The sequence below is a fragment of the Saccopteryx leptura genome, chromosome 2 (genome assembly GCF_036850995.1).
Source record: "Saccopteryx leptura isolate mSacLep1 chromosome 2, mSacLep1_pri_phased_curated, whole genome shotgun sequence".
NCBI classification, from domain to species: domain Eukaryota; kingdom Metazoa; phylum Chordata; class Mammalia; order Chiroptera; family Emballonuridae; genus Saccopteryx; species Saccopteryx leptura.
Genome location: NC_089504.1, coordinates 235,190,755 through 235,209,155, shown reverse-complemented (window position 1 = coordinate 235,209,155; position 18,401 = coordinate 235,190,755). Strand labels below are relative to the sequence as shown.

Sequence of the window (18,401 nt, the reverse complement as noted above, 5' to 3'; positions counted from 1 at the left end):
ATTAGCTGGGGGGTTCATGGAATGAATGATAAATTCAGCCTCGCTTTGGTTTTATTTTCCTCACTTTTCAGATTAATTGAAGGTGGTTAAAAAATTTTCCTGACTGGCCCTGGCAGGGTAGTTCAGTTGGTTAAAGTGTCATCCCAATACACCAAGGTTGTGGGTTTGATCCCTGGTCAGGGACATACAAGAACCAACCAATGAGTGCATGAATGGGTGGAGCAACAAATCAGTGTTTCTCTCCCTCTCCCCCCCTCCCTCTTTCCCCTCCCTCTCTCTCCCCTCACTCTCCCCTCCCTCTCCTCCCCCTTCCTTCCCTTCCCCTCTCTCTCTAAAATCAATCAGTAATTTTTTTTTTAAATAAAAAGAAAACTCTCCTGGCTTCTCCCATTTATTGTTTCTAAAAACTATTTTCCAATGTAAATGAAGTGTCCTCACCGTAATTGAAATTTTATATTGTTGTCAACACTTTTTAGTACTTCAAATAAAATCTTATATATGTTAGCTTTCATCTGCAAAAAGGTAATGAAGATAAAATTGGAGTGAATTGAACTGATTCAGGAGTGAGAAAGAAGTGGTCATCAGGCATAACCGTCTGTGACTCCTGGTGCTTGGTGGCTTGGTTGGCATTAGCGGTGATTTGTCACAATAAGTAGTAGGTTCTAAATGACTATATGCCATCATTGGGTTATGTTCCTACATAGTTATGATACTTTTCTATCTGCTGCCTTTGAATGTATGGTCACTCATAAAAATCTCGATTTCTTAAAATAATAAGCTTCTTGATTGCGACCAAGAACTCTACAAGAACTTCCCGTTGGTGATCTCAGAACGCTGGCAGCAGGAAGTAGCCGAAACCATATATGACGCGGTGAACGCAGACACGGATAAGATCGAGGCCAGGAAGAGAGCTAAAAATAAGCAACTTGGCCATGAAGAAGGTGAAGTAGCTAATGTTTCTCAAGATATTCCTAATGCACTTAATTTTCAAAATTTCTTATAAAGCTGAAGAAGTCTTTGGGTCACAGAGTGCTTTCCAATGGAGAGGGGGAAATGCCATAAATTGTTTTAATTTTATCTGGTTTGAAAAAAATTCAGTATAACATTTCAAAGTCTCTAGTCAGCATATAAATTAAAATGTGTGGAGATAATCAGCAGTATGGTTAGTGTGTCTTCTTAGGAATATGGGGGTTACTTGGGAAGTTTTTCCTTTAAGAGTGAATATAACACTGTCTGGCACAGGACTAGTGTCATGGGTATGGGACCTGTAAAGCCCACTCTGTTGAATGCTCTACTGTCACCATCGTGACATTCTTAATTTTTGAATAAGAGGCCTGCATTTTCATTTTTTTGCCTGGCCCTACAAAGTATACAGCTGGTCCTGGTGAGGAACTTAGCATTTCATATTACTTGTCAAGAGATATACATATATGTACACATTTATATTACAGATTGTATTTTTATTTATAATATTTGTGTGCCCTCTTAGGCTTTTCAAAATAGAAAACATAACATAGAGTATTTTTTTTTAAAAAAAAAGAGAGACAGACAGGAAGGGAGAAAGATGAGAAGCATCATTTTTTTTGTTGCGGCACCTTAGTTGTTCATTGATGTTTTCTCATATGTGCCTTGACCAGGGGGCTCCAGCCAAGCCAGTGACCCTTTGCTCAAGCCAGCAACCTTGGGCTCAAGCCAGCGATCTTGGGCTTCAAGCCAGCAATCTTTGGGCTCTAGCTGGTGACCATGAGGTCATGTTTATGATCTCACGCTCAAGCCAGCGACCCCACGCGCAAGCTGATGAGCCTACACCCAAGCCAGACAAACCTGTGCTTAAGCTGGCGACCTTGGGGTTTTGAATCTGGGTCCTCTGTGTCCCAGGTCGATGCTCTATCCACTGCGCCACTGCCTGGTCAGGCAACATCATTATTAAATAAACTAGAGCAATCATTCTTGAGTCACCAAATATTGTCACTCTTTGATTTTTCTAAGATTTTATGGCTTTTGGATATTTGAAATCATTGTGGTTCATGATTATGGTAAGATACCATTTTGTTTTACCTTTCAGCAAAAACCTTTTGAGGTTAAGTTTGTGTAATACAGTGACCTAAAACAGTGTAACTCTATGAATAAGATCCTTGGGGGCGGGGGCATCTTGATGAGGCTTTATTTGTCTTGTCCATGATTTCCCAGTAGCATTTATCATCTACTGAGAAAACTATCCTTGGTCTGAGATGAATCACCCATTACGTAGTAGTTTCCCGAGCGCAACAGGGGAGTAGTCCAGCCCTGTAACTGTGCTTACCCCCATTCCCCAGGGAGAGCGGCTTTATTTCTAAGCTGTTCCATAGAGAAATGGTCCGCTGAGATCACTCAGGATCGTGCTAGCTGTAGCAGATTTTACGCAGAATTGATGAAATTCTATCAATGGTAATTTGCTCCAGGGAGGGCCATGATTTCACCAGAATCTTGATAAATTAGCCTTAGAAAAAAAAGATATTCCTCAGTGACTTTGCTGAAGTGTTTCTTTTTAATTAGACCTATAATTAGAACACCTGACAACTTAATGAATTTATCTTCATGTGTAAGTAAGGACTTTGGGCATAACTAGGTCTTGATTGAAGATCTCAGAAGTCACCTTCACAGAACAAATCGTCTAGGGCTAGGCGTGTAGATCTCTGAAGTAAAAATGGAAGACTTAGACTTTGAATAGATTTTAGGAATGCAAGCACTTTTCCATTAAAACGACACCTCCAGGAAGCTCACCGCATGCATCTCTGCTGCCCTTCCCTGGTTCCGTCCCTCTCTGGTTCTTTTCCTGCCACGTGACACAATGTGGATATCGTTTATGTGTTTATCATCTGATTCTCCCACTGGAAGTAAGCTCCCTGAAGGCGAGGAGTTTTGCCTCTTGTTCTCTGCTGAATCCACAGTGCCTAGAACATGCTCAGCACTTTGATGTTCACTTGATATTGTTGATTGAATGAATGAGAGTGAAGGAATGACTTTAGCACAGTCACCCAAGCTTTTAATGAAGGCAAAGCAAGCCACTTAAAATGAACCTTTTTTTTTTTTTTTTTCAAGAGTCAGTACTTCCCTGTAGAAAGTTAATCAGGACGTGACATGAATGTGAATTAGCTTGGACTCTCTATCTAACCGTATATGTGAGAAACAAATATAACCTTAAGTCAGGGAATAAACAATTTTGATCCTTCCATTACTCTGGCCTAGTAGACATGGACATTCCCACTCTGTTATTATTTATAAAATAGGAGGTAGGTTAAAGGGAGAGCCCCAGGCCCACATAGAGGCAAAAATACTTTGGGAATAGCTTGAATTCAGTTACCGCCTACATTCTTCAATTCTCATTTTATATAATGGAAAAACAGTTTCAGAACAAACTTTTGCCCTTTCATAGCAATAAATGACCATCAAGAATTTATCAGAAATTGAGAAGCAACTATTTAATGTCAGTAGAGAGAAAGCTGAAAAAACCTCCAGTCTTTAAAAACCCATGTATTTAAAGACTGAAATGATGATTTCTGCAACAAATGAACAGACAAGACAAATAAAACCTCACAGGCAGAGACACCAGTATGGTAGTTACCAGAGGGAAAGGGGATGGGGGGAGGAAGTAAAAGGTAAATGGGGTCAAACATATGGTGATGGAAGAAATTTGATTGTGGGTCGTAAACAATGCAGTATACAGGTAACGTATCATTTCAAGTGCCGAATTCTACACTTGAAATCTGTATGATTTTATTAACTAGTATTAATTACCCCAATAAATTTAATTTAAAATTAAAAAAACAGTGATTTCTGTAATGTTGTATATTGCTAGAAATTTATTTTTTTTCCAGAAAATGTGTAATTCCCCCTCCCCCTCCCCACCCCCGCCAAGACTAATATAGACATTCTGTTCTGGGCCGTATTTAACTTGGAGTGATTTTCTGTTCCTCAGATTACGCTCTGGGAAAAGACTGTATTATGCATGGGTACATGCTGAAACTGGGAAACCCGTTTCTGACTCAGTGGCAGCGGCGATATTTTTACCTCTTTCCAAACAGACTTGAATGGAGAGGCGAGGGCGAGTCCCGTGTAAGTCTAACGCTCGTTACCGAGCACTTACTGTCGTGACGTTGAATGTCAGTCAGATGGTTATTTCCTACTGTTGGCATGTTTTGTACAATAGCCTCCGAAGTTCTGTGTATCTATTTTAACTTGTATGCTTGAGATTTTCATGTTCAGACTGTAACTTTTAGATTTCTGAGTCAAGGAAGGATGTTGTCATATCTGGAAATAGACTGTGCTATTCGGTGAGGTCCAAAGCAAATAAGTTTGAAGAAGGCTGGAGATCAGTCGGGTAAATCCGAAAAAAAAAAAATCTAGGACTTTGAAATCAAATAGAGGCATTTAAATCCATTGCTTGGTGACTCTGGGGCTTGGAGCACATTACACTGATGCTTTGTGCCTCAGTTTCCTCATCTGTAAAATGGGAGAGAAAGAAATCATAACAGCTACTATATATTTTTTTTGCATATTCACCTTCAATGATATGCTGTTTAAAAAACTCATTTAGCCCTAGCCTGTTGGCTCAGTGGTAGAGCGTCGGACTGGCGTGCAGGAGTCCCGGGTTTGATTCCCGGCCAGGGCACACAGGAGAAACGCCCATCTGCTTCTCCACCCCTCCCCCTCTCCTTCCTCTCTGTCTCTCTCTTCCCCTCCCGCAGCCAAGGCTCCATTGGAGCAAAGTTGGCCCGGGCGCTGAGGATGGCTCCATGGCCTCTGCCTCAGGCGCTAGAATGGCTCTGGTCACAACAGAGCAACGCTCCAGATGGGCAGAGCATCGCCCCTGGTGGGCGTGCCGGGTGGATCCCGGTTGGGTGCATGCGGGAGTCTGTCTGACTGCCTCTTGGTTTCCAACTTCAGAAAAATACAAAAAAATAAAACAAAAAAACCCTCTCATTTAATGTGTAGAACCTTTGGGGGTCCAACTAGTATTTTCTTCAGAGGAAACCAGATCTTAGAAAAGCAAGGTCTGGTGCCTACCACACAGCTAGACAGTTGTGAAGAGTGGTTCTGACGGGTCTGCCTGGGTGTTCAGTGTCTTCATTATATAGCTGGCCTTCCCTCATTGGGGACAAATGAAATGAGGTAAGCAGTGCTTGGTACCGAGGCAGAGTCACCAAACCATACTTCCTTTTGTCTCCACCTTGTCGGAAACTTGTAAGTAGATTCCATACAAGATAAAAGATATTTTCAATCCACACCGTCCCCTGTCAGTAAGTCAGGCAGCGTTTATTAAGCACCTGCTGTGTGAGGAGCCCGGGGCTCTCTGCTCTTGGGGAGGGAATGGTCAGTCACTGGGGACCAGGTAAGCAGGTCATTGGCTCCAGTGGTGAAACCATAGTTGATGTGTTGGAGATACCGGAATACTGCCTGTCAGTTCTCTGGTGGTCAGCAGTGTGGAAGAAGGAAGCTCAGTTCTTGTTTATTTGACTTTGGAATATGGTTTTAAACCCGTGTTGGTGAAGTTGCTGTTTAATGATGAGTGATTGCTATTCCATCTTACCGCATTCTTTATAAACAGACAAGATCTTCTCACTATTACTAATGACATAGAAGACATTTTCTAAAAATTATGCACCTAGGATCTGACTTATAGTTGTTAAGACCCTTTGTGGGGACAGGGGCTCCTGAATTATAACTCAGATGCTGGTAAGTATTGTGTAACATAACATATAATATTATACAATATGTAATGTAATATACAGATATATATGCACTCGGTACCTGAGTTATAATTCATATATAATTTATCATTATTATTATTTTTTTTTCTTTTTTTTTTTTTCTTTTTTCGAAGCTGGAAACAGGCAGAGATAGACAGACTCCCGCATGTGCCCGACTGGGATCCACCCGGCACGCCCACCAGGGGCGACGCTCTGCCCACCAGGGGGCGATGCTCTGCCCCTCTGGGGTGTCGCTTTGCCGCAACCAGAGCCACTCTAGCGCCTGGGGCAGAGGCCAAGGAGCCATCCTCAGCGCCCGGGCCATCTTTGCTCCAATGGAGCCTTGGCTGCGGGAGGGGAAGAGAGAGACAGAGAGGAAGGAGGGGGGGGGGTGGAGAAGCAAATGGGCGCTTCTCCTATGTGCCCTGGCTGGGAATCAAACCCGGGTCCCCCGCACGCCAGGCCGACGCTCTACCGCTGAGCCAACCGGCCAGGGCCTCATTATTATTTTTATTATACATAATTCCAGGTAGTGAGTGGCGCTGGGTATACAGTGTTGTAAGTCACTGCTGTGCACATTAAAAGGAAACTGTCCCACTTTTCAGGATATTTGAAAACTAAATTTTTTAAAAACCTCCCTTTGTTTAAAATCAGATACAATTAAAAGAGTCAGCATTTAACATTTTATTTGAGAAGCTACATAACATGCATGGGCAGACCCGCAGGTATCGATAAGGAAAAAACAGACATGAGCATTCATGATGGTGTTGTTTTTCATTTAGGATTCCTGGAGTATTTATCCCTAAAAACATAAAATGCTAAGGTACTCACGGCCCTTATAACATTCACCTTAAGAAATTGTGCTATAGACCTAGCATGACAGTCCTTTAAGGATGTCACCTGTACTTATAACAGCATTTTGATGTTACCAGAATAATGTTAGCAGACGTGTGCATACTGTCCGGCCGCACACTTGTGGCTCCTGCACGTCACGTGCAGCGTTTCTTGTTCGCTCCTGGCTGTGCTGCTGGAATCGAGATGAGTTTGGGGTACAGAGTGTCTGTGATTCATCATCACGCAAAACCCAGTTCTGGTGGAGGGAGCAGCTTTGCCCTTCGACCTTGTAGAGACGTTCCTCTCCTTGCAGTTTTTTTTGTTGTTGTTGTTGTTTTTTTTGAGATGTTATCCCTTGAACATCTGTGTGTGTTCCTTTGTGGCCATCTGTCCCCATCTTCCAGAATATCGCCAAAGAAAGAAAAAGGGCAAACTTTGTTTTGTATGTGTACTTTTCCTAAGTTGGTAGTTTTCGGTATTATTTATTAATTTAACTTAAGAAATCATGAGTGATTGGAAGTAATGTCTGATTTTTATTTTTATAATCAGCAAAATTTACTGACAATGGAACAGATCCTGTCTGTGGAAGAAACTCAGATTAAAGACAAAAAGTGTATTTTGTTGAGGATAAAAGGAGGAAAGCAATTTGTCCTGCAATGTGAGGTGAGTTTTTATTATTTTCTTATATGTGGAATTTAGATCAATCCTTTCTCTTTGTCTGTCTTCAGAAAAGATGGCTGCTTCATTATAAAACATTTACTCAGTCCGTGCTTTGTCACTTACAAACTTAGAAAGCCCTGTTGCTTCTCAGCCTTTTGGCTAAGATCAAGTGTAGAAAGAAAGCCCTAAGGTACAAGGTTTCCAGAAAATTTAATTATCTTTCAGGATGCAAATGTTAGAACACATGAAGAGGAAGTGTGAAGTAATTTGACTACCCTATCTGGAAACTCTGTCTGATACTTATAGAGCCCTATAGTTTTATCTGTTACTCCGGACCTTTCAGTGTGCTTTTGAGTTTGAGGTTGGTGTATTTAAAATAAATGTACGATACCAAAGTGACCATCAGAGGGGAAATACCATATTTCTCTCCCCAAAGCTCTATTGTGGCCCAAATTGAATTCCTGAATACTTATCTACTGGGGCACTGGTGTGTGTGCGTCAGTGAGGGAGGGGGCTTTCAGAGATATAACCAGTAGTAGGTATAAAAATTTGAAAGTATTAAAATCGTCAGATCTCCTCATCTGCTATTTTATAGACTTGAGTCATTTTAGGAATCAGAGCTCAAAGATCATCTTGAAAGAAACTGAAGGCAGTATTGTCAGTGGGGAAGGGCTCGAATGGCCCTTCCTCCCTGACAAGAAGATGGGGGGATGTCCGTGCAGGACCCACCAGCCAGCACTGTCCCCGGGGGCAGGAATATAGAGTGTGCTTTCATTTGGGGCCTCCAGGGACACTGGTCGCTGCCAGCGGCACCCACAGCTGCTGGCACCGTGGTGAAGCTGTCACAACTTCTCCATGTGTTCCCATGTAGAGTGATCCGGAGTTTGTGCAGTGGAAGAAAGAGTTGACAGAAACATTCACAGAGGCCCAGCGGTTGTTGCGACGAGCTCCCAAGTTCCTCAACAAGTCTCGCGCGGGCGTCGTTGAGCTCTCAAAGCCACCCCTTTGTCACAGAAACAGCAACGGCCTCTGACGCCCAGGACGGGCGGGTCCTGGGGAAGACGGTGCCTCGAGGAAGCTCGTACCAGGGGTTCTGGGCCCTTGACATGGAGCCTTTCGGAGAAGGATGGGGACTAGAGGATGGATTCGCTCATCTCCCGGGTTCTTCCATCGCGGGGAAGACCCAGGAAGCCGGATGCTCCTGCTAGGATTCATGACCGTCCTCAGGCGTGGGGTCAGCCTCCCTCCCCTCCGGAGTGCCCTGGCCGCCAGCACATTGGCTCACACTCAAAACTACTGAAGAAAGTTTTTTTCTTGGCTACACACTTATTTTGGTATCTATGAACCCAGGACTTGAGATAATTCCTACTTATCACTTTAATTTTTATGTCTGATATCAAACATATCTTCGACTTGCCAAGATGGCATTTAACTGTCCACAGTGTTGGGTACCAGATCGTCCCAGTGTTGCCATATTTTATCTATAAACAGTCACTGCTGACTTTCTACATCTTTGCTCCAAACTGCTGGGGGATGGGAGATCAACCTTGTGTCTCTTCTGTGTCCTTCAGAACCGACTTCTTGTTGTCCTGGGGTTGGAAGTTGGAGATACTGTCTGAGAAGTTTGCACTTGGGCTCTTACTGTGGGTGCCACACCCCCAGGTACGGGTTTGCCTCCAATAGGGAGCTCTCCGTCCACGGGGACCAGAGGGGGCGGCCCTCAGAGGACACAGGAGTCACTCACGATGGTGTTCAACGGCAGACCATTGGAAAAATTTACGGTGATTCTGCAGGAGAGGCAGTGGGGTTTTCAATTTCAGGGCAATAACGATTTTCAGAAACCTTCGAGTAAACAAACAGCACTTCCACGTGTGTGGGTGCACATGCACGTTTGGGGGTGCGTCTGTTGGGTTTTGACAGTGAGCCGGGGTGTGTGACACAGTAATCCTGGTTCTTCTGCCTGACCTCAGAAAAACATTGGCGATGGCTGTGTACAGGAAGGGAACTCGATTTTACCTTTTAGTATAATTTAAAATGAATTTTATTGCAAAAAGAATGAATGTGTCAACATGGGTTACTTGTGTATATTGGACTTTTATGTTGTCGTTTCTCTGTCATGAGTGAATGATTTTGCACTGGGTGGGTTGTCCTATGAAAATGACATTGGAGGGTAAAGACTTTGCCCGAGACTGGTAGCGTCCTTTCCCCATGGTTTCCCCTGACCAGTTCCTTGCCCGTCTCACGCCCGAAATAAATGCTGGCTCATAAGAACCAGCGTGTTTCCCAGTGAAGTCCTCCATGCTGTCAGACTAAAAATAATAACAGTAATTTTAAAAGTCCACTTACTTGTCCTGTTCTTAGTGCAATTATATTGTACATTCCTAAGTTAAAACTACTAACAATATACGTAACTTGACATCATAATTATCTGCATCCTGTCCTTGATATTTGTAGTGGTTCCAAATTTTTGGTTTTACCTTTGTGTGCTTTTGTGTGTGCTGTGTTCACCGGGAAAGATTACTTGTTAAATGAAATTCTGTTTTGAGAGTTGGAAAGATAATTACTAAAAGAGTTTTATTTCATAGGAGTTACTTTGGGAAATAAATTTGGAGGGTCACTGTCCATCTCAACCATCAGAGTTTAAATTAATGCACATATTTCACTGTCTGCTGTTTCCAATAAGGAGGAGGGGAGTACTGTTTACATGGATTCTTGATTTTAAATAATAATTAAGTTCTGTTTAAAAAAACACCCCAAGACAGAAAAGCAGCTGTTCCTACAGAGTGGGTGTCTTCCCAGGCACGGTAGGTCCCACTGTCACTGTTCTTGTCCCCATGACTTTGCATGCTCAGCACGTAGAGTTTAGAAATCTCTGAGTCTGTGTCTCTACTGGACAGAGTAAAAGGCTTCCTGTGGTCCATGTGCAGAAGGCACACGGACCCCTTTAGGGTCTGGGTTGAGCATCACAGTAACTTCACCGATTCGCATCTCAATGAAAAAGCATAATTTTTGTTCTGGATTGGAAGGCAAGGTACATCTCTTAGAAAGAAATTTAGAAAGTGCTCCTAAGAAATATGAATTGGAGGCCCTGGCCGGTAGGCTCAGTGGTAGAGCGTCGGCCTGGCGTGCAGGAGTCCCGGGTTCGATTCCCGATCAGGGCACACAGGAAAAGCACCCATCTGCTTCTCCACCCCTCCCCCTCTCCTTCCTCTCTGTCTCTCTCTTCCCCTCCCACAGCCGAGGCTCCATTGGAGCAAAGTTGGCCCGGGTGCTGAGGATGGCTCCATGGCCTTTGCCTCAGGCGCTAGAATGGCTCTGGTTGCAACAGAGCAACGCCCCAGATGGGCAGAGCATCACCCCCTGGTGGGCATGCCGGATGGATCCCAGTTGGGCGCATGCGGGAGTCTGTCTGACTGCCTCCCCATTTCCAACTTCAGAAAAATACAAAAAAAAAGAAAAAAAAAGAAATATGAATTGGAAAGGTAACCTCAGACCCTTTCTGTCTCAAACGTATTCCAAGTAAACTTGTATATCCCCCCAACTCACACTTGATTTAGAATGACATGGCTGAGAAGGACTTCACACAGGTGGAACTTGCCGTAGACTCTGTGATAGGAGTGCATGGCTTACTAAGGGGGGTCTGGCTTGGCAGGCCTGGGGAGCTGGTCTTCTCCCTGAACTTGTGCCTGCAGCCCTCCTGATGAGGTAAGTGTTCTTGCTGCCAGACGGAAGACTCTCCTGGGACCCTTCGGTGCCAGCACCTGGTGCCTGCTTGGTCAAAGAAGTTCGTTGGTCTAGAAGTCTTGGAATACGTGGCTGTTTTAGAAGGTTCTAAAAGTTTTATATCATTCCTAGATGTTGAACTATTAAAAAAGACAAAAGTTTGCTCAAGTTTTCTGATTATTTTAGATATGTGTATGGTTGGGATATTTTAACATTGTCAAAGATGATCATCAAATTGATAATTATTTTTATAAAGTTATAAGGAGTCTTGATTTCATAATTCAAAGCAGTCAATAAAGCAAAGTTTAAAATAAAAGGTTACTTCAAGCTGCTATATAGTATATGTGGAGTAAATTTTAAACTTTATGAATCCAAGATTTTTTTTATTTTAACATAAAACATTCTCTTTGGTGTATTTATCCCCTCCTGTCACTGGGGCTCATGATTTTTTTTTTTTTTATGTCATGTTTAAGGATGATTTTTCAGCAAATCTTCTAGAAATTAGCTATTCTTTCACTGCTAATTAAAATATTTCATTACTCATGCCTCTGACTGGTCCAGTCACTGAAATTTCAGTTTCAAATTCTATGTGTAAAAAGCAGGGGGCAGAGGTCGAGGAGCACCGAGGGAAGGAAGCGTTCTGCTCAGAAAGATAGCAACAAAACGGGAAAAAATAAAAAAAGAAAGTGAGAAAGACAGCAACAACCAGCAACGACCTTGCTTAAGCAACGTTGATCTTGATTTGCAGTTTGAAATATACCGTGAGATATTTAGAAACAATTGTTTTAAAGCCCTCACTGGCCATTATAAAAAACGCGTTTACCAATTGACAGTACGATTTAATGATAAGATTGAAAAGGTCACAGTGTGTGTTTTTTTTCTTTAATGGATTATTTTATTCAGAATTACACTTGGGCTAATTCAGTACATTTGACTTTTCAGTGGAATCGACTTTTCTGATGTTTCAAAAGTTTAATCTATTGAGAAGAAATAAAAATTCTCAAGGTTCGACTTTTTTTTTGATTGATATAAATCTGTAAAAACACCCACAAAATAACCACTTTGAAGCCTGTTGGTGTGAGATAAGACTTACCTTGTATGGTTTAATCACGTACGCTTCTTTTTTTTTTCATTCTTAATTCGGAGAACTGTTTCTGTATCATTCAGAGACGCTTGGTGAATGAACCCCTCCACACCCCAGGGGAATGCCTCGTTGTTTGTGCCCGGAGAGGCGTGGGGCTGCTTTTGGATCTGTGACAGGTGGTGTCCGGGAGGTGGGTGGAGCGGGTGTCAGAGAACAGCGGTAGAAACGGGGCAAAAGAAGAAAGGAGTTGATTTGCTGGTAAAAAAAAAAAAATCATTCCCTTGACACCATAAGGCAGCCCTTATCACAGAGGAGTTGAATAGTAATTGTTAGATGTGGTCACTTTATTTTTGTTGAGCTGCTGAACGTATTAAGAAGCCATTTGCTTTCTCCATGAGGACATGCTGTAGAAATTAAGTTGCTACTGCAGGTCATCTAGTAGCCCTGGGAAGGCTCAGGGGACTCAGAGCTAACGCCCACCTCGGTGTGTGTGCCTTGCGGCCACGGGAGGGCCGTCGCGCTGCCCTGTTGGTCAGTTTCACACAGCGTTGCACATCCAGTAATAAAACCCCTAGAATAAAAGGACGGGGCTTGCTGCTTAAGCCATGACTATTTCTAGGGTGAGTTTTAATAGTTTAAATATTCAAAACACTTTTTCTAAAGAGCTAATGTGATTCTTTATTTCTCTCAGGTAAGGTTGACTTGAGAGGCTTGGATTAAACTTAAATTTATGTTTAATATGCTTTTCTTTTCTTTTTAACCAGGCCACAGTTAAAAAAATTTACCATAGAGTGAATGAACATTGAACTCTAAAATGGTAATTCTTGGTTTCCTCAAGTCCCAGTGGGCTTTAGATAAAGAGAGCTGCTCTTTTATAGCAGAGTCGGGAGTCCCACCCAGGGGCTGCATCCGAAGGCCTGGAGGGTATCATAGACTGTCCTCTTCGCCACCTCTGGGGCAGAGCTGCGGAGTCCCACCCAGGGGCTGCATCCGAAGGCCTGGAGGGTATCAGAGACTGTCCTCTTCGCCACCTCTGGGTCGTGTTCTTGACATGCCCGGGTTAGGTTAGTGTTGATTGATGAATGCAGCACCCCATGTTTTAAATTGCCTTTATTTAAACACACATACACAGAGAGAAAATGGGTCGGCAGTAGATGCATTTCATCAAAAACACAGAAAAAAACCATTTTAGAATGAAATCATTCATATTCTTCTAGTAGAGTTAACTCTCTGATACCTAACAATCTCAAAGTCATCTCTGAAAACTGGTAACCGATTCCTTTTCTTTTTCTTTTTTTTTTTTAACAGACAAGGAGAGAGTCAGAGAGAGGGGTAGATAGGGACAGACAGGAATGGAGAGAGATTAGAAGCATCAATCACCAGTTTTTCGTTGTAACACCTTAATAACTAAGGGGTCAGGAACCTTTTTGGCTGAGAGAGCCATGAACACCACATATTTTAAAATGTAGTTCCGTGAGAGCCATACAACGACCCGTGTACGTTACGCATTATCCAATAAAAATTTGGTGTTGTCCCGGAGGACAGCTGTGATTGACTCCAGCCACCCACAGCCATGAACATGAGCAGTAGGAAATGAATGGATTGTAATACATGAGAATGTTTTATATTTTTAACATTTTTTTAATAAAGATATGTCTGTGAGCCAGGTGCAGCCATCAAAAGAGCCACATCTGGCTCACGAGCCATAGGTTCCCGACCCCTGCCTTAGTTGTTCATTGATTACTTTCTCATATGTGCCTTGACCACGGGCCTTCAGCAGACTGAGTAACCCATTGCTCGAGCCAGCGACCTTGGGTCCAAGCTGGTGAGCTTTGCTCAAACCAGATGAGCCTGCGCTCAAGCTGGCAACCTCTGGGTCTCGAACCTGGGTCCTCCGCAGCCCAGTCCAATGCTCTATCCACTGCACCACTGCCTGGTCAGGCCGGTTCCTTTTTGACTTTCGTTCTAATATAAAATGCTAGGGTAGGAAATGGAGAACTGTTTCAAACCATGTATTCATGTTCCGAAGGACTTGATATTGGGTTGGTTTTCTCAGTTGCCAGTGTTCCATGATATGTGGTTTATAAGCTAAACACTGGCCATTTTTAGTTCTATTGTTAAGTTAAATTTTCCTGTGTTTTAACGAATTATAACAAATAGGTATGGCTTTTTCTGGGCAACATAAAGATTGCCTAGCCGCATATGTATTAAACAAGAGTTCCAAGCACAGAAGCATTTTATATTATTTATTGACTCCTTCGGTTTTCATCAAAACATCCCTTGCGCTTTCTGCTTTTTATTTGTACAGTTTGTTTTTTCAAGAAGTGGCAGTCCTTTGCGTTTTTTCACAAAATGAAATTGAAATCACTCTTAGAGCCACACAGGGCGGACAGCTCCTCACCGCCACGGGCTGTTTTTCAACAGTGGCGCATCCTCTGGTCTGTGTCCGCTGATGTGTGCCGAGACTGGGGACACACTTTTTAGTTACCCCTGACAGCGGCCAACTCCCCACGAATCACTGCTTTCATCTACCTTTTCCGAAGGCCTCCGAACGCTTGATTCCAGACGGGCGACGTGGTGAAGGAATTTCACTAAAGCGTTTTACTGTCACCGCCTGGAGATGTAGATGAGGTTGTGAAGCCCCAGCCGTGTGTAAGGGCCCGAGAGCATGGGGCCGGTCAGCTTCCCTTCACGCCCACCTTTTAGGAGCCGAGGCTCACCTGTCAGCATCCTTCGTCTCTTCCTCTGTTTGTGCCAAACCCCCACTGTAGGTCTCACCAAGACAACCTCGAGATTTGACTGTGGCACGTGATTTATCAACTACTTACACAAACCAGCTGGGTTTAAAAACACCACCTCTGGGAGTTGCCCTTTTGAACGGGACTTTGTTTTCCCTCCGCTGTTTTCGAGAGAGGGTTTGAAAAATGGTGTCACAGGCCAATCAATGCCCTCGTACAGGATTAAAATGCGGGGAGAGGTCTCCTTTAGGCGGGGACCCTTCAGGATCTACGTGGAGAGACTAATAATGATCAGGCCTGTGAGAGAGGGTTCCTCCTCACTTGCAGGCCTTCCTCTCTGCCTGTTTGCATCTTCACGGGGGCCCTCCGTATAGGAACAGAATTTATTATATTCCTGGCAAAGTGTAATGCCCTTAAAGAAACAAACGCGTTTTTCTACCATGCATTGCTATGCAAAGTGAAGCCAATGACTTATTGTTGTTGGAATCCATGGGAGTCCGAAAGACCAGAGTAACACGCTTTATTGAAAGGAAGAAAGGAACCCTGCTGGGCACCTCTCCTAGAGAGAAGAGCCTCAGTACAAGTTAGGGAGATGAATTTATAGGGTTAAAAGGAGGGTCTCAAGCAAGTGGGTGTTGAGTCAAAAGTCCTGGTATGCTTCCTTCTGCGGTTTTACGATATTGGCTTCTTGGAATGCTTCTCCTCGAGACGGTGAACCAGCTTCCTAGAACTTTTCTGTTTCAGGGGCGATAGTCCAGTAAGTAAGGGTGGGGTCAGATAGACAAGCGGAACAGCAAAAGGGCAGCTTGGAAGTTCTGGTGAATTCATGTTTCTATCAGTTGTAAATCTGGACGTTGTACCTGTGAAATGATTTGTTTTCTGCTCCTTTCACATTGGTTGTGCCAGTGGAAGTGTGTAGCCCTGTCTCGGTATACCCACCAGTGCACGTTCGCAACGGGGTCCTCCCGGGATGCTGTTGCATATCCACGGTCACCTGCCCCATGGGTGGTGTGTCACCCATCGGAATCACCATCTTCCACAGTCACTTTGGAGCAGCGAAGCCCGGTTTTTTTCTCCACTGGTATGTTGGGCATGCTGTTTCCTGCTCCACCCTCTCAGTCCCCCCACTCCCAATTAAAAACTGCATTTGTTGAGTTGTTGAGATATCAGGAGGAAACTCATTTCGAAGAATCCTGACCTTGGGGAAAATTCGTGCAGAGGCTGGTTTGATAAAGAGGGAGGGGACTGACTGACGAGCAGCGTTTCCGTGCATTTCGGGAGTTGGAGCACAGCCAACGTCACGCTTTCAGGGGTTCGGGGACTGACTGCTTGTTCCTCCTGTAAGATGTAATACAAGGAAAGAGTGTGTGAAAGCCCGGACCATGAGGAAGCCCAGGAGGCTCGTCCTGTCTCCAGTTTGTCCAGAAGCCATGCCAGGTCCTCCAACAAGACCCCTCGCTCTCCATCCGTGCTCCCACAGAGACATGCTCAGGACCCTGTGATACGTGCGCCTGTCACTTTAAACCATAAATCCAAGGAGGTGGTATTCCCAGAGCTACAGTGGCCTGGGCAGAACTGCTTGTTGGTCCACGGGGTGAGGGTAGGGTGGGTATTTCCTGTTTCTAAGTTGGGAGCACTCCCTATGTCTTGCTAGTTCAGGAAAGAAGGAAGTCGCAGTGGGGCCATGTAGCCATGGAGTTTTCTTGGAAAGCGTTGTGCTTGCTGAGTTGAAAACCATTTAACAGCCTTGCAGTCAGTGCCCTGGGCAGAAGGCAGCAGCCTAAGGGAGCCGGTGGCTGGATGAGTTAACGTAGCTGCAGGCTGCTCCCGAGAGCCTGGAAACCCAGTCACTCCTTGGTGTGTGCATACCCTACGACCGTGGTTTCTACTCCTAGTGGTGTATGTATATACTCTTGGGAACTTTTACACCAGTATGCCAGGAGATGTGTCCACAGATATTTAATATTGCATTGTTTGCAATAGCAGACAAAAATAGTGAATGAAATAACAGTCCATCAGGAGCAGAAGGGATATATATAGCATATTCCTACAACTGAGTACCACACAGCAGTGCAAATGAATCAACTGCAGGTCTGTGCACCAACGTCAAAGCATCATGTTCAGTGAATGAAGGTCAGGCATCAAAATATCATGGATAGTATGATTCGTTTATGCGAAGTTCAATATGGACAAACTAAGCAATAGGGCATTCAGGAATATCATCCCAAATAGAGAATGAGCCTGGAAGAAAAGGGAATGATGAACAGAAAATTCAGAAGAGTGACTGATCAAAGAAAATTCAGAATAGGGATGACTTCTGGGGAAGAGGAGCGGGTTTCGAGGACATTTGTGCTACATTTCATTTCTTGTAGTTCAGACATAAATCTGTGTGTGTGTCCTGTATGTGTGTGTGGTGCATTTTTTTTCCTGTACAAGAAGTTAAATGTACAATTTGAGGACATTTTTAGTAGGTTATTTTAAGGTTGTTCTAGGCAGTGGCAACACGGGCCCCAGCAGGATTGGCCCCTTCCTCTGTCTTTGCTGCTGGGTCAACAGCCAGGGTCAAGTCCCATCGTAGCCCATCTGGGGACCTGCTGCACCCGATAGGAAGGGAAGAAATGACACCCCTATGTTGCTGGTTGAAATGATTCTTTTGTTTATTTTTTATTTATTGATTTGAGAGAGAGAAACATCGATCTGTTGTTCCACTTGTTTATGCATTCCTTGGTTGACTCCTGTATGTGCCCTGACTGGGGATTGAACCTGCAACCTTGGTGTAGTAAGACGACGTTCTAACCAATGAGCTACCCGGCCAGAGCTGAAACGTTTCTTAAGACAAGCAGTGCGTCACACTCAGATGACTGGGCTTTCGAGTCGGAAAGACCTAGGTTTGAGCCCTGGCTCTACCCCCCCTCACTGTGTGGACCTGCACGCTATCCTTTAGCTATTGAAGTCCCAATGTTTCTCCTTCTAGGCAATGGAGGAAGCAGTTTTTATGGTATCTGGTTTGGTGTTGTGTTTAAGGCTGTGCCCTCTGGGGCTGACACTGTCTGGGTGCAAATCCTGGCTCTCCATAGCCTCAGTTTCCCTTTATGTCAAATGGGCACCGGGAAGCCCTACTACAAAGGAATAGTAAATGAGTCCATTGCAGCCCATAGGCTGGTGTCTGGTGCGTGGTGACTGCTGCCTCGTTATCGGGCACAGGTGCATGCACGGAATGTTGACTTAAGAGGCAGCAGCATTAGTCCACGTTATTTCCTTTCAAAATCCAGCTGTAACGGAGATCCCGGGCTCTCCTTGCCCAATTTCTATGGCATCCAGTTACCTGCGTGGGGCAGAGACAGAAGTCTGAGAGTGTGGCCTGGCTGGGACAGGACTGACGGGTGAGAAAGTGTTTGCGTCGGGAGCTGTCCCCTCCCCTGCACTGTGCCACCAAATATGTCCATGCTCTTCGTCCGATGCCTGGTCAACGGCCACCCCGGGCTGCCGACTCCTGGCCAGACCTGGAGCTCACTGGCTAATTTTAGAAATGACTTGTCGACTCAGCTGCTGCTATCACATTGGTGCAGAGGGAGGGTCGGGGGAGGGACAGGGAGGAGCAGTCAGGGAAGGGGCTGTGTGTGAGAGCTGGGG

At 44.3% G+C, this 18,401-nt stretch overlaps 1 protein-coding gene across 1 annotated transcript in view; it reads left to right on the top strand.

The window, feature by feature from the left end:
- The window catches only part of GRK3 (G protein-coupled receptor kinase 3), a 110,987-nt gene extending 99,725 nt beyond the window's left edge, over positions 1-11,262 (top strand). The window contains exons 18-21 of the mRNA XM_066370607.1: positions 779-941; positions 3,959-4,095; positions 7,113-7,226; positions 8,095-11,262. Of these exons, the coding sequence (XP_066226704.1) occupies positions 779-941; positions 3,959-4,095; positions 7,113-7,226; positions 8,095-8,256 (576 nt within the window). The 3' untranslated portion in view covers positions 8,257-11,262. The remainder of the gene's footprint in view (positions 1-778; positions 942-3,958; positions 4,096-7,112; positions 7,227-8,094) is intronic.
- The last annotated feature ends 7,139 nt before the right edge of the window (positions 11,263-18,401 follow it).